The sequence below is a fragment of the Castor canadensis genome, chromosome 4, assembly GCF_047511655.1.
Source record: "Castor canadensis chromosome 4, mCasCan1.hap1v2, whole genome shotgun sequence".
NCBI lineage: Eukaryota > Metazoa > Chordata > Mammalia > Rodentia > Castoridae > Castor > Castor canadensis.
In genome coordinates this window covers 127,994,727-128,007,264 of record NC_133389.1, presented here as the reverse complement: position 1 = coordinate 128,007,264, position 12,538 = coordinate 127,994,727, and the positions used below count along the sequence as shown (strand labels likewise).

The 12,538-nt window shown below is 40.3% G+C and overlaps 1 protein-coding gene and 2 non-coding genes across 3 annotated transcripts; 1 reads left to right on the top strand and 2 right to left on the bottom strand.

Moving 5' to 3' along the window:
- Positions 1-1,039: 1,039 nt before the first annotated feature.
- On the bottom strand, positions 1,040-1,146 carry LOC141422837 (U6 spliceosomal RNA). Its single transcript, XR_012447557.1, has one exon. It is a non-coding gene; the product is annotated as a U6 spliceosomal RNA (small nuclear RNA).
- Positions 1,147-3,965: 2,819 nt separating this feature from the next.
- Positions 3,966-4,092, bottom strand: LOC141422983 (small nucleolar RNA SNORA40). The gene has a single exon (XR_012447663.1). It is a non-coding gene; the product is annotated as a small nucleolar RNA SNORA40 (small nucleolar RNA).
- Positions 4,093-8,007: 3,915 nt separating this feature from the next.
- Atp5mc3 (ATP synthase membrane subunit c locus 3) lies at positions 8,008-10,994 on the top strand. Its single transcript, XM_020168895.2, has 5 exons — positions 8,008-8,038; positions 8,226-8,337; positions 9,490-9,567; positions 10,009-10,202; positions 10,734-10,994. Exons 2-5 carry the CDS (start codon positions 8,299-8,301, stop codon positions 10,846-10,848), a joined length of 426 nt encoding a protein of 141 aa, XP_020024484.1. The 5' UTR covers positions 8,008-8,038; positions 8,226-8,298; the 3' UTR covers positions 10,849-10,994.
- The last annotated feature ends 1,544 nt before the right edge of the window (positions 10,995-12,538 follow it).

Sequence of the window (12,538 nt, the reverse complement as noted above, 5' to 3'; positions counted from 1 at the left end):
AGCCACACTTCAATCCTACTAAAAGTGATTTTCTTAAAAAATAGCTGAAATTCACATAATACCTTCCTGTATGTAAGAAGCACCAACCAAAACAATACATATCAAGACTCATGTGTGCATGCACATACACACACAATGCTTTCAAACAGGTATATCCTAGTCTTATATAGATTAAGAGTCTGAACATAATTTGAAGAGTATTGGATAGAGCTACTTCCTAAAGTATACCCAAGTCTATCATCAAGAACTGAAATTCAGTGTTTAGTCATGTTTACCTTTGGTTTAATTAATGCAATTACCACAGAGGGTATAATATAATGAATTCTACAAATTACTGTGAATGATTCAAATATTCCTAACATTCTACTTTTTAATTTTTTAATGTAATTCATGCTTTCTGCAATGCATCAAATAATACAGGGATGTTGCCGGGCACTGGTGGCTCACACCTGTAATCCTAGCTACTTAGGAGGCAGAGATCAGGAGAATCACAGTTCGAAGCCCCAGGCAAATAGTTCAAGAGACACTATCTTGAAAAAAAAATCACAAAAATAGGGCTGATGGAGTGGCTCAAGGTGAAGGCCCTGAGTTCAAACCCCAGTATCACAAAAAAAAGTTATTTTTGCAAATGGTTTACAAGATTCCAAATTCAAACCTACAAAGTATATCCAAAAAAGTCTAGCTTCTATTCTTATTTTCTCTAATCCTTCCCTTATAGATGTTTTTTTTTTTAAAGATAGGAAATACATTTGTAATTCTCTCTACTTCTTAGGTTCAATTGTCTCTCTCCACTTCTGACATAAGTGGTAGCATAGTGTACAAATATATGTAGGGTGTGGTAGCTCGTGCTTGTAATCCCAGCCACTTGGAAAGCAGAGATCGGGAGGATGGCAGGCACAGGCAGGCCAGAGATAAAAACACAAGACCCTATCTAAACAAAAGCTAAAGCAAAAAACAGGCTGGAGGAGTGGCTTCGATTAGGGGGGGTGTAACCTGCCTAGCAAGTGTGAAGTCCTGAGTTCAAACCCCCCTGTCAAATATATTTATGGAATATTTGATGAATCTGTATGTCATCTTTGCTCAGGGACCATGCTATTCTTCTCTGTATCACTATAATTTGGGTATATGTGCTACTGAATCAAGCACTAAGAGATTAAGATATTACATGGGTTAGAATTCAGATGCTGGTTGTGTGCTAGAGAGAGAGAGAGAGAGTTGGCTTCAGTAGGTGCTACCATGTTGAGCCTTAAATAGTCAGAAAACAACGTGAAGAAGCCAGGTGTCTGCAGAGAGAGTAAGTCACCTCTGGTGGATCAAAGGCATGGAAAAAGAAGTGAAAGAGCAACCACAGTCAAACATTTCCCACCTCACATGTCAGGGTAGAGCTTAGTTCTGCTTCAACTTCCGTCCATTCCCACTAATGGTCTATTGTATCCTAGAATGCATCAATAAAGGGGTTTAGTATATTCTTTTAAATGAATTCTTTGGGCACACGAGAGTAAAAACATGGAATCCTTCATGGACGCAGGCACACACATAAGCTGACTGTGGTGTAGCTCAGTGGTAAAGTGTGCACTTAGCATGGAAAAGGCTTATCTAGGTTCAATCCCCAGAATTACACACATACAATTTTTGGTTTGGAGACACTAGGGTTTGAACTCAGGGCCTCACACTTGCTAGGCAGATGCCCTTACCACTTGAGTCACTCTGCCAGCCCTTTTTTGTGAAGGGTTTTTTTGAGATAGGATCTCTCAAAAATATTTATGGAATATTTGATGAAGGAGAGGTTCAAACCTCAATCCTCCTGATCTCTGCCTCCTGAGTAGATGGGATTGCCGGTGTGAGCCACCAGCGCCTGTCCTAACCTAAAATAAATTTTAATGTCCAATTATTTTGAACAAACTCATGTCACAAATTTAAAAATGTCTTTTGTGTTCTCTGAATTTTGCAATGCCAGAAAGAAAAACAAATTCTAAAGGTCATTCTAATTTGTCCCAAGAGACTCAAATCTTAGTTTAAAAAGAAAAATTGAACAATTGCAAATCACTTTGTAGAAACCATTTATTTATTTATTTATTTTTGGTGGGACCAGAGTCTGAATGCATGACTTTGGGCTTGCAAAGCAGGCACTCTACCACTTGAGCCACACCTCCAGTCCATTTTTGTCTGGTTATTTTGGATATGAGATCTCACAAACTATTTGCTCAAACCATGATCCTCCCAATCTCAACTTCTCAAGAAGCTAGGATTACAGGTGTATGCCACAAGCACCCTTCCAAACCATTTATTATTGAACAAATATGTATTGAGTGACCACTATGTTTAACACTCTATATTATGTGCCATGGAAAATATAAATACGAAATAGACATAATCCCTGGCCTTGAGAATCTTACCATTAACTTGGGACTTTTCAGCTACAAACCCATCTCCCATGGTTTGCCTTGCTTTGTCACTCTGGAGCTGGACCCTGGAGGCATTTCTGCTTTGACAACTGGCAAAATGTTAGACTTTTTAATGAAGAGACACTATGAGACCAAAGCAGAAAGAAAGGATGCTCCTCTTTTCTGGTATCCTGGTTTTTTGTGTGGAGCCAGTAGATTGGTTTGAAGAAGAGGCTGGTGGTGTTCACCTCAGAAGTACTCATGATTCAGCTATGGCCTCCAGGAAGTTTATTTTCTTTTAATGAAAAATTAGGTTTATTTCATTCATGAATATACATATAAAATCTTAAAGAAAATATTAGCGAGTAAAATTCAGGACTATAAGAAAAGGTCATGACTAAGACAAGTTCATGCTAGGTAGTTAAGGAAAATTTGAAAAGCAAGTACCTGCTCCAAGGTCACTCTTCTATAATTTGTGATGCTGGCATGGGGGGTATGAGGGGGATTTTTAAACTGTTGCTCTGATTTTTTATCCAGCTTCTCTTTAGTTTTCTCTGGTAGTGGTTAGTAAAAGTCACCATGCTCTGCTAAGCCTAACCTGACCATGTCTTTGGCATGACCACTATTTCCTGTAGTTACAACTCTGTTACCACATGATTTTAAATTAACATATATTAATTTTGTACAGACTAAGGGGTTTCATCATGACACTTCCATACATGCATGTAATGTACTTTGGTCATAGTCACCCTCTATTACCACGTTATATCCTTCCTTCCCCTCCCTCTTTTCCCCTTCCATATCCCTGACAGTCCCTCAATTACTCTCCTTTTTTTAAATAGCTAAGTTAAAGTTAATAATTTTTTTATTTAAGAAATTTCACATGTTGTGATTCTTCTACTGCCCATCAAGATTACTTTCATTCCTCTAAAACTTGGGGTCAAGATTTCTCTATAAGAGCCTTTTTTCTTTTTTTCTTTTTTTGGAGTACTGGAGCTTGAACTAAAAGCCTTGCACTTGCTAGGCAAACACTCTACCACTTCAGTCACACCTTCAGCCCATTTTGCTTTAGTTATTTCTCAGATAAAGTCTTGATTCTTTTTTTGCCAGGTGCTAGCTTCAGACCACCTCCTACTTATGCCTCGTCAACAGCTGGGATTCCAGCTGTGTACCATCACTCCTGGCCTAAAATAGCCCTTTTTGAAAGAACTGATGCACAGTCCAATTGCCCTATCAGCCCAAAATTCTTTTATTTGGGCATCTTTTTTATCTCCACTTGACATACTGACAACTTCAGAGTTCTCATCTAAGATCTTTGAGATTTAGTTATCCTCAAGAAATTTACTTTAGGATAACTTTTAGAGTAGATGGACCTGCCTGGTTCTCAATTGCTGAACCCCACTTCTCTAAACATGAGTTCAGATCATATTCATTCATAAGTGATCATATTCAGGAATAGTACAGATCTGTGGGCTATGCCAGTACGGTAAGACACATTTTCAACTCCAGACTTCCTGTACTCAAGACAGAGCCTAAACTGTTAACAATATTCATGTTGCTTTAAACTGTCTTAAGTATCATCACAGTCCTTCTTACATGTATCAAAACTCCTACTAAATAATGAGTTCTGGGTTGCAAAAGAGCATTTATTGTTTGCACCTGTCTGCAAATCTTTGCCCATGAGTAAAACAAAACACACACAAGTGCTTTCCAAGAAGTTTCTGGATTACAGGTGGACTCTATGTGCTTGTGGCAGCTTTAAATTTCTGTTTCCTCCTTGTTATTCACTCTCCCTCTCCCTCAGATAGGAGTGCTGCCCACAGTGCTGTGCTGTACCCCCCAAGGCTCACTCTACATCTTTTAGTTAGTAATTGTTTATATTAAATTCTCTCTGTTCAAATTACAAGTATGGCTTCTGTCTCCTGGTTGGTCCCCAACAGATATAACATTGAATAAGGATGAAAGGACAGATGAAAATTAATGTAAATGGAAGAAAGGCCACTTCAGCTATAATCACAATCCAAAGACCAAGAGCTATATACATGTCAATCTATAGAATTATGTATCAGTTGGGGGTTGTATCAGTCATGTGTAACAGAAACTGAGCTCAAAGGTTTTGCAAATAAAGATTTATTTTTCATGAACTTTAAGTCCATAAATAGGCAGTTAAGGAAGGCTCTAGAGACTTAAAAAACAAAAAAAAAAAAAGTTAAGAATTCATTTCCAGCTTCTCCATCCTTAACGTTTGGCTCTATCTTTACAGTTTCGAGGTTGTTTCTTCACCTCCAAACATTGGGTTCCTAATCCAGGCAGGAAAAAGAAAGGACAATGGAAAAAAAAATAATAATCCATTTGAATCTGTCTTCTTTCTAAGAACTCTTAGGGGTTCTATTGAAGAATTTGAACTCTCATACACTGACAGTTCCTAACTATAAGGGAATCTCAGAAGCTCAGTATTCTTGAACTTGGAACAGGGCTATAAGTAAGTTATCTATTACCTTGTAACAAACTACCCTAAAAGTTAATAGCTTCAAATAATAATTCTTTCTTTGCTCTTGATTCTGTGGGTCAGGAATCTGGGCAAAGTTCATTGGAGATGGCTCAGTTCTGTCCCCTGGGGTGTTGCTTGACTCCACTAGAGCTAGAGATTCCAAGATGGCCTCTCTCACATGTCTTGGATGTCTTACTTCTCTTTCATGTGATCTTTTTTTTTTTTCTGTTCATGTGGCTCAATATCACTAAGCAGTCTAGCCCATGTTTCTTTATATGGTAGCTGGCTTCCATGGAGAAAATGAAAGCTACAAAGACCTCTTAAGGCCTCGACCCAGAGGTATCAGTGTCACTTCCAATACATTCTCTGGCTCAAAGTAAGTCACAGGAGCAGCCAAGATTTAAGAAGAGAAATAGACTTCACTGCTTGATAAGCTGAGTGACAAAGTCACATTGCAAAAATACATAAAGGACAGGAAAGATTGATGAGACGTTTGGAAACAATTGATCAATTCTCTATTACCCCATTCCTTTCTCATGACGTCATCACCCAGCCTTATCAGATATTGCCAGATTACAATGTCTCACAAATTATTATGACTAACTCCCTGGTCCAAGAAAAAACAGAGAGAAATTTAGATACTTCACAGATAGTCCTCTCCCCGTTCATCTTTATGACCTGCCTTTTTTTTTTCTTAAAACTTCAGTGCAAATATTCACTCTCAGACAGAATGGGGTAGTGTCACTCCAAGATCCAGCTGGGCATGGTGGCACACAGCTGTAATACCAGCATTTGTGAGACTGAGGCAAGAGGATAGAACATGTGAGGCCAGACTGGGCAACAAAACAAGACCCTGTCTCAAAAAAGCCAAAAATCCGTTTCCCTCCTTCTATAATATAAATCTTAGGATGCAAAACCAAGCAAAGTCTGAGTTAATCTATCTAGAATAGCACCATGGAGATATGGCCATGGTTAGGGTCCTCAACACAACAGGTAAACTGGGATTCAGACCCCTAAGTGTCTCCGGGCCATAAGCATCTATCTAGTTCATATATAACTTGGAAGCAACCATTAGGGATCCTACCTTCTGTCCTGGCTCCTCCTCAACAGTTACTGTTATAAATTTTTGTGCAAAAGAAATAGGAACACCACATAAAACAATTCTGCACTCAAATCTACTTAGAAAAATTTTCCCCCTAGAAGATCTATTGTGGAAGTATAGGGCCTTATTGTTTATTCTACTGTAGACACCATGGGACATACTTCAGGTTAGAACTGAGTACTTGAGAAACTGTGCTTATAATCTCTTGTCAAACTGTACATTCGAATTATCTCTATTGAATGGACTACAGATTGAACTGAAAATACTAACAATCATGTTATTTTGAACCATTTGCATCTGAAGTTGGATCAGTAAATTTTGGCTCATTTTTAAAGTTTTCATTGTAAGGGCTTCTCCCTGGAGAATGCTACACAGCATTGCACCTTTGTGCTAACTAGGTAGTAAAAGGCTGCTTTTCTGGGTTGATGTTTCAAGTGTTCTAGACAGAATCAGTCCCAAGACAACTCCCTCCCACCCCCTTTTTTTTTAAGTAGGACTGGGGTTTGAACTCAGGATTCCAGGGGCTCTACTGCTTGAGTCATGCCTCCAGTCCATTTTGCTCTGGTCATTTTGGAGATGGTCTCTCCCAAACTACTTGCCCCGGCTGGGCTTGAACCCCAGTCCTCACAATGCGGCCTCCAAGTAGCTAGGATTACAGGTGTGGGCCACTGGTCACCTAGCCCAAGTCATCACTGTAGCTGGACATCCTGGATGTTTTATTGTTTTTCTATTTTATTTTTTTGTTGTTGTTTTGTTTCATTTTTGCAGTGCTAGGGATCAAACCCAGCACCTCACACATGCTAGGGAAGTGCTCTACCACTGAGTTACACTCCAGCCCTCGATGCTTAAGCTTTTGTGTTGTCTCGGGTCACCACAAGTAGCCACTGGTTAGAATCACTAAAGTAAGTTTACATACTTCAAAGATCTGTAACAAGATGTTCAGTAAAAGCCATTTTTTCAGACATTTCAGCATTCATCTGAAGAAAATGATTTGTCCAAAGTTACCAAAAACAAACACAAATAGGTTTTGCAAATACCCGGACTTTTTAAAAATCCCGAACACTACATTAAACACAATGCAAGCCCAGTACTTCTAATTCAGGTCCTCTTTGAACTGAAGGATTAAGCCATCATTATGGAACCCTTTTCCAGGTTCCTTGAAAGAAGATGTCTTCACTGTTAGAGACTCTAATTTCCTTTTTTCTTTGTGGTCCTGGGGCTTGAACTCAGGGCCTGCACCTTGAGCCACTCCACCAGCCCAACTTTTTTTGTGATAGGGTTTTTTCGAGATAGGGTCTCGTGAAGTATCTGCCTGGGTTGGCTTCAAACCATGATCCTTCTGATCTCTGCCTCCTGAGTAGCTAAGATTACAGGCGTGAGCCACCAGCGCCCAGCTTGATGAACCTCCCCGCCCCACACCCCCACGCACACTCCTATTCTATTTCACAGGAGAATGATCAGAAAAGAGGGCCATCTACTAAAGAGAAGCAGCAACCGGTAAAAGGCCACATCTCGCAAAGTGATAATGCAAGACAAGTCCCTTATCAAGCCAGGCCACCCGTGGCTTACGCCTGTAATCCTAGCTACTCACGAGGATCAAGGTTCGAAGCCAGCCCAGGCAAATAGAAACCCTACCTCGAAAAAAAAAAAAAAATCACAATAAAGGGCTGGTGGCATGGCTCACAAAGTGTAGGCCCTGAGTTCAAACCGCAACACACACACACACACACACACACACACACACACACGTCTCCTATCCTCCTGTCAACTCTGATCAATGGCGAAATGCCTGTCCAGCCCCTCTGCCAAGGCTAGTCTTCGATTTCTTTTTTCTCTCTTCCCTGTCCGCCTACCCAACCTCGGGTGGCTGTCGTTGTCCTTCCCGGCTGGTAACCAATAAAGTTGTTTCAAAGTGACCTTGAGCGTCTACCCGGGTGCACCCGACACTCCGCCTTCTCCATCCGGGTGCTGCGGCGCGAATAAGAGCCGCACCGCGCCTGCGCGTCCAGCCCTCCGCTTCGACCTCTGCCGCCGCTGCTGCCGCCGCCATCTGCCGGGAAGGTAAGTGGAGGGCGCGGGAGCCGGGCCTGGCCAGGGCGGAGCAGTGACCAACTGGGCCCATTCATTCTGCCGGCGTCTCGCTGGGCACGGGGCCCAGGCGGATGGCGTGCACGGGCGCCCTCGGGGCCCCGGTGGGAAGGACAGGCCCCTGGAGGGCACTTGACCTTAAGCCTCTTTACCTCCGCAGGGAGGAAGCGGGAGAGGAGCCCACGTTGCTTGTCACCCAGATCCAGCAGCGGCGCCGCCCGGAATTGTAGAAGATGTTCACCTGCGCCAAGATCGCCTGCAACCCCGCTCTGGTGCGTGGCCCGCGCCGGGTCAGGGGATCGAGGGCCGGGCCTCTGCCAGCCTGGGCGTCCACATTGTTGAGTGGGGCAACCTGCGGGCGGGGCACGTCGCCCTCTTGGGAACAGCTGTTCCTCACCCCTAACCCGATGCCCTTTTCTTCCCTTCTTCCCTAATCCTGGGGTATCTCAGACCTCCCCTCCCGTACCTTAGGGAGGCAGAGAGCAGCCGAGGCCTAGCTGTCAGGCCCCACTCGTGTGTAGGTCACATCCTCCTTGCTCCTCGTCCCGGAGCGGCCCCCTCCCTCACCCTTCTCCTCCTCAGCCTCGTGTTTGGTAGGGGTGAAGCGAAGGTTGGGGTGCTAGGAGGGAAATAGGGGGAGGCTAAGGCCTAGTCCACTGCAGCAGCGCTCCGCGTTGCCTATCTGTAGGTCAAACTTGCTGTGCAGAGGGAGGGACTTTGCCTCACCATGTGTAGGCGGAGGAAGTTGTTGGGGGGGCTCAGAGGCTTCTTCCTGCCTCTGTGATATTATTTCCATAACCATTTTGGAAGCTTTAGGTGAGGTCTAAATCTAGAGGATTTGTCTTAGAGAATCAGGTCTTGATTCCGAAGGGATTTTCTGTGACCTTAGTGTAGTGGACACTCAAGGGCAGAGAAGCCAGACTCAACTATGTCCTTAAGGAGAGTATTTCATTGATTATTCCTAAACGGATGTAGAATTGCTTAAAGTCCTTTTTCAATTTTATGGTTAATGAGCACGTAGGAATATGTAGAGCTCATATTAACTGCTGGGCTATTTTAAATGACAGTGTTTATAGTGACATTCCTAATATACTTGTTGATCCACATAATCAAAGACTGTGAGGTGTTTAGTGAATTGTGGCACTACAATAATTGAAATGTTGAGAGCAATACTCGCTTATTTTAATTACTTGCTTAGAATTTTTGTTCAGATTATTACAAATAGATTTTATAGCTCGTTTTACAATTTCACTATCAGGAAGCTTTATTAAAATTGTTTCATGTAATGAAAATGACGAAACATCCAGGATAAGAGTTAATACATCCATTATTGCTGATTGCCTTTTTAGAACTCATGGTAAAAGAAAGGTCATTTAAGTCTTGTCTGTGTTGTTAATACTTGGACTCTTTTTTTTCATTAATAGATCCGAGCTGGATCCAGAATTGCCTATAGACCAATTTCTGCATCAGTGTTAATTCGACCAGAGGCTAGAACTGGAGAGGTAAGAGAAATAATAATTTAAAGTAACACTATCAGGCAAGTTTACAGTTTTGATTACAGTGAAGTGGGAAAGAAACCTCATTAGTGAGTGGTTTCAGGGTATCTTTTTTTCTACTTGTTTATACAAAAAAATGTATGAATGAGTCAGTGAGAGGAAACCCTACTTTATTGAAAAGCATACTTGATTTATTGGATATTTTTTATTTTGTTTAAAATCATATTCATATATGCTGTTGCTTAACTTTTAACAATCTTACGAGTTACAGATATTGCTAACCATATTCTACAAAATCAGAATTATTATAAGCTCTTGATTTTTCTTTTGTGTCATACAATTATCTATTCATACTCAGCTACAGAATTTGTTATCATTTTGACAATATATTAATTAAAATAGCTGTGAATACTGATTTGACCTTTGCTTCTGTTTCCTGTTCTGTAGGGCTCTACGGTATTTAATGGGGCCCAGAATGGTGTGTGTCAGCCTCTCCGACGGGAGTTTCAGACGAGTGCAATCAGCAGAGACATTGATACTGCTGCCAAATTTATTGGTGCAGGTGCTGCAACAGTAGGGGTCGCTGGTTCTGGTGCTGGTATTGGAACAGTCTTTGGCAGTCTTATCATTGGTTATGCCAGGTAATCATTTCTATCCCTAAGGTAGTTAAAGACTGTTGGAAATTAATGCTTGGAATAACTGGAAATAGAAAGCTAGTGAGATAATAGCTACATGTATTCAGTGTCTACTGTGTGTCTTGCATTATATTTTGAGGGCTTTGTATGCACTGTTGCACTTATTCAGACCAATAAGAATGTTAAAGTCAGGTGCGAGCCTGTAATTTCAACTACTTAGGAAACTGACACAGGAAGACACAAATTCAAGGCTAGCATCAAAGAAAATTTTAGGACCCATCAAAATGGTGAAAACTAACTGCTTATATTGACATACAGAGATAGCTCCCTACTTTTATACCATATGATTAAGATTGAGGAAAAAGGAATGTGAAAGGTAAAAAGAAGCAAAAGAGATCTAGGCAAATGCTCTTTCCAGTAGACATTTCAATTTACAAAGAAAACTAGTAATCCAATTCTTTTAACATTTACATTACATTTCAACATGTTGAAATTAATATTTCAAAGTAACAGCCATATGTGTTGTATCTCTTTTAGAAATCCTTCGCTGAAGCAACAGCTGTTCTCATATGCTATCCTGGGATTTGCCTTGTCTGAAGCTATGGGTCTCTTTTGTTTGATGGTTGCTTTCTTGATCTTGTTTGCCATGTAACAGAAATTACTGCTTAAAATGTTGGCATTCATAGTAATTATGGATATAATTCTGTGTATTTTACTGTGACTCCGAAAACTGTAGTGTTGGTGTCATGGAAATGTACATTATTTCCAAAGTCATTTCATTAAAGATGAAAACTTTAATCTTTTGCTGTGGTTTGTACTTAACTAAATTTGAGTCATCACAAAGAAGATGCATTCAGATGCTGTCCAATTCGAAGGAAGCTATAGCCCCAGTGATGAAAAAGAACCTAATGTAATTTTTATGGGAATTCTAGTGTTCTGCACATGGTAATTTATGGGGTTTTTGTTTATTCATATAAAGTAGGAATATTTTAGCCCGTTGAGTTCTATGAAATATTAATTAAGCCAAGATAGTTAATTATGCAAAATGATTTTGTGTTTTTAAGGGTTAACATGAATTAGAATTCCTAGAAACAATCACCTCCCAAGTTGACTTGGCTGGTCTCATACAGCTGGATTTAAAAATAAATCATGTCAGCTTTTTAGGACTTGAAGCCTTAAACTGGGAGGGAAAGTGATTTTTGTTTCTTAATCTCACGTTAAGCAATTGTGTGTCTATAATGAATCACCATCTGTCTTTTAAGAAGGGACTCAAACTAACTGGCAGCTAGTTTCTTATTTGAGGAAGATGTTTATTGAAAAGCAATTATCAAAAAATAAACTGAATCAGCTACATTTTTAAAAGCTAAAAGTTGCTAAAGTAGTGCTATCACTGCTACTAACGTGTTTAAACAGGAGTCTTGGGAATGAAAATTGGTTCAATAGTATTTTGCTCCCAAAATTGCATGTTGCTTTGTCAAACTTGTTGAAAGAAAGTGGTGCTAACATAGGAAGTCTACATTCCCCCCCAGCACATAAACTTGTACCGTCATATTACTTGTCACTTAACCGTCAGGGTTTATGTGAAAGTCAGAGAATTAGGACAAATAGGAATGCTACACTTTATTCTTTTAATGCCTTCTGAGTAATTTGGTTTCAACTGAGAAGGTCAGGTACAAAGACCACCTCAGCTAAATCACTTAGGGTACTTATTTAAACTAAATCCCGGGTGGCAAGTAGCTGAAGTGGTAGAAGCACCTACCTAGCAAGTGTGAGGCCCTGAGTTCAAACCCCAGTACTAAAATAAATAAATAAATAAAAACATCTGTAGTCTATAGACCTTCTGAATTAGAATCCTTGACCATGAGATTTCAAAATCTACGTTTTGAAAAAGGTTCCCCGGGGAGTTTTTGTACATACTGTTTGAGAATGACTATAAACATCCTGCTACCTTATACAAAGTGAAACCAAAAGAACTAGAGCTATAACTACTTTTTTGCTGATTGATCATCTAATTAAATACAAAATAAATCTTACATAGCCCAACAATTCCATGTCTGGATATATGACCAAAAGAACTGAAAATATCAAAAAAGAAAACTTCTACATAAATATTCATAGAAGCCAAAGGTAAAAACATCCAAAGGTTCAACTGATGAGTGGGTAAACAAGTGTGTTATATCCATGTGCTAGAATATTCAGCCATAAAAAAGGAGTGAGGTACTAATCCATGCTAAACATAGGCGAACCTTGAAAAATGCCAAGTGAAAGAAATCAGATACAAATGCTACATATGTATGGTTTCCTTTATCAAATGAAATACCCAGGGCTGGTGGAATGGCTCA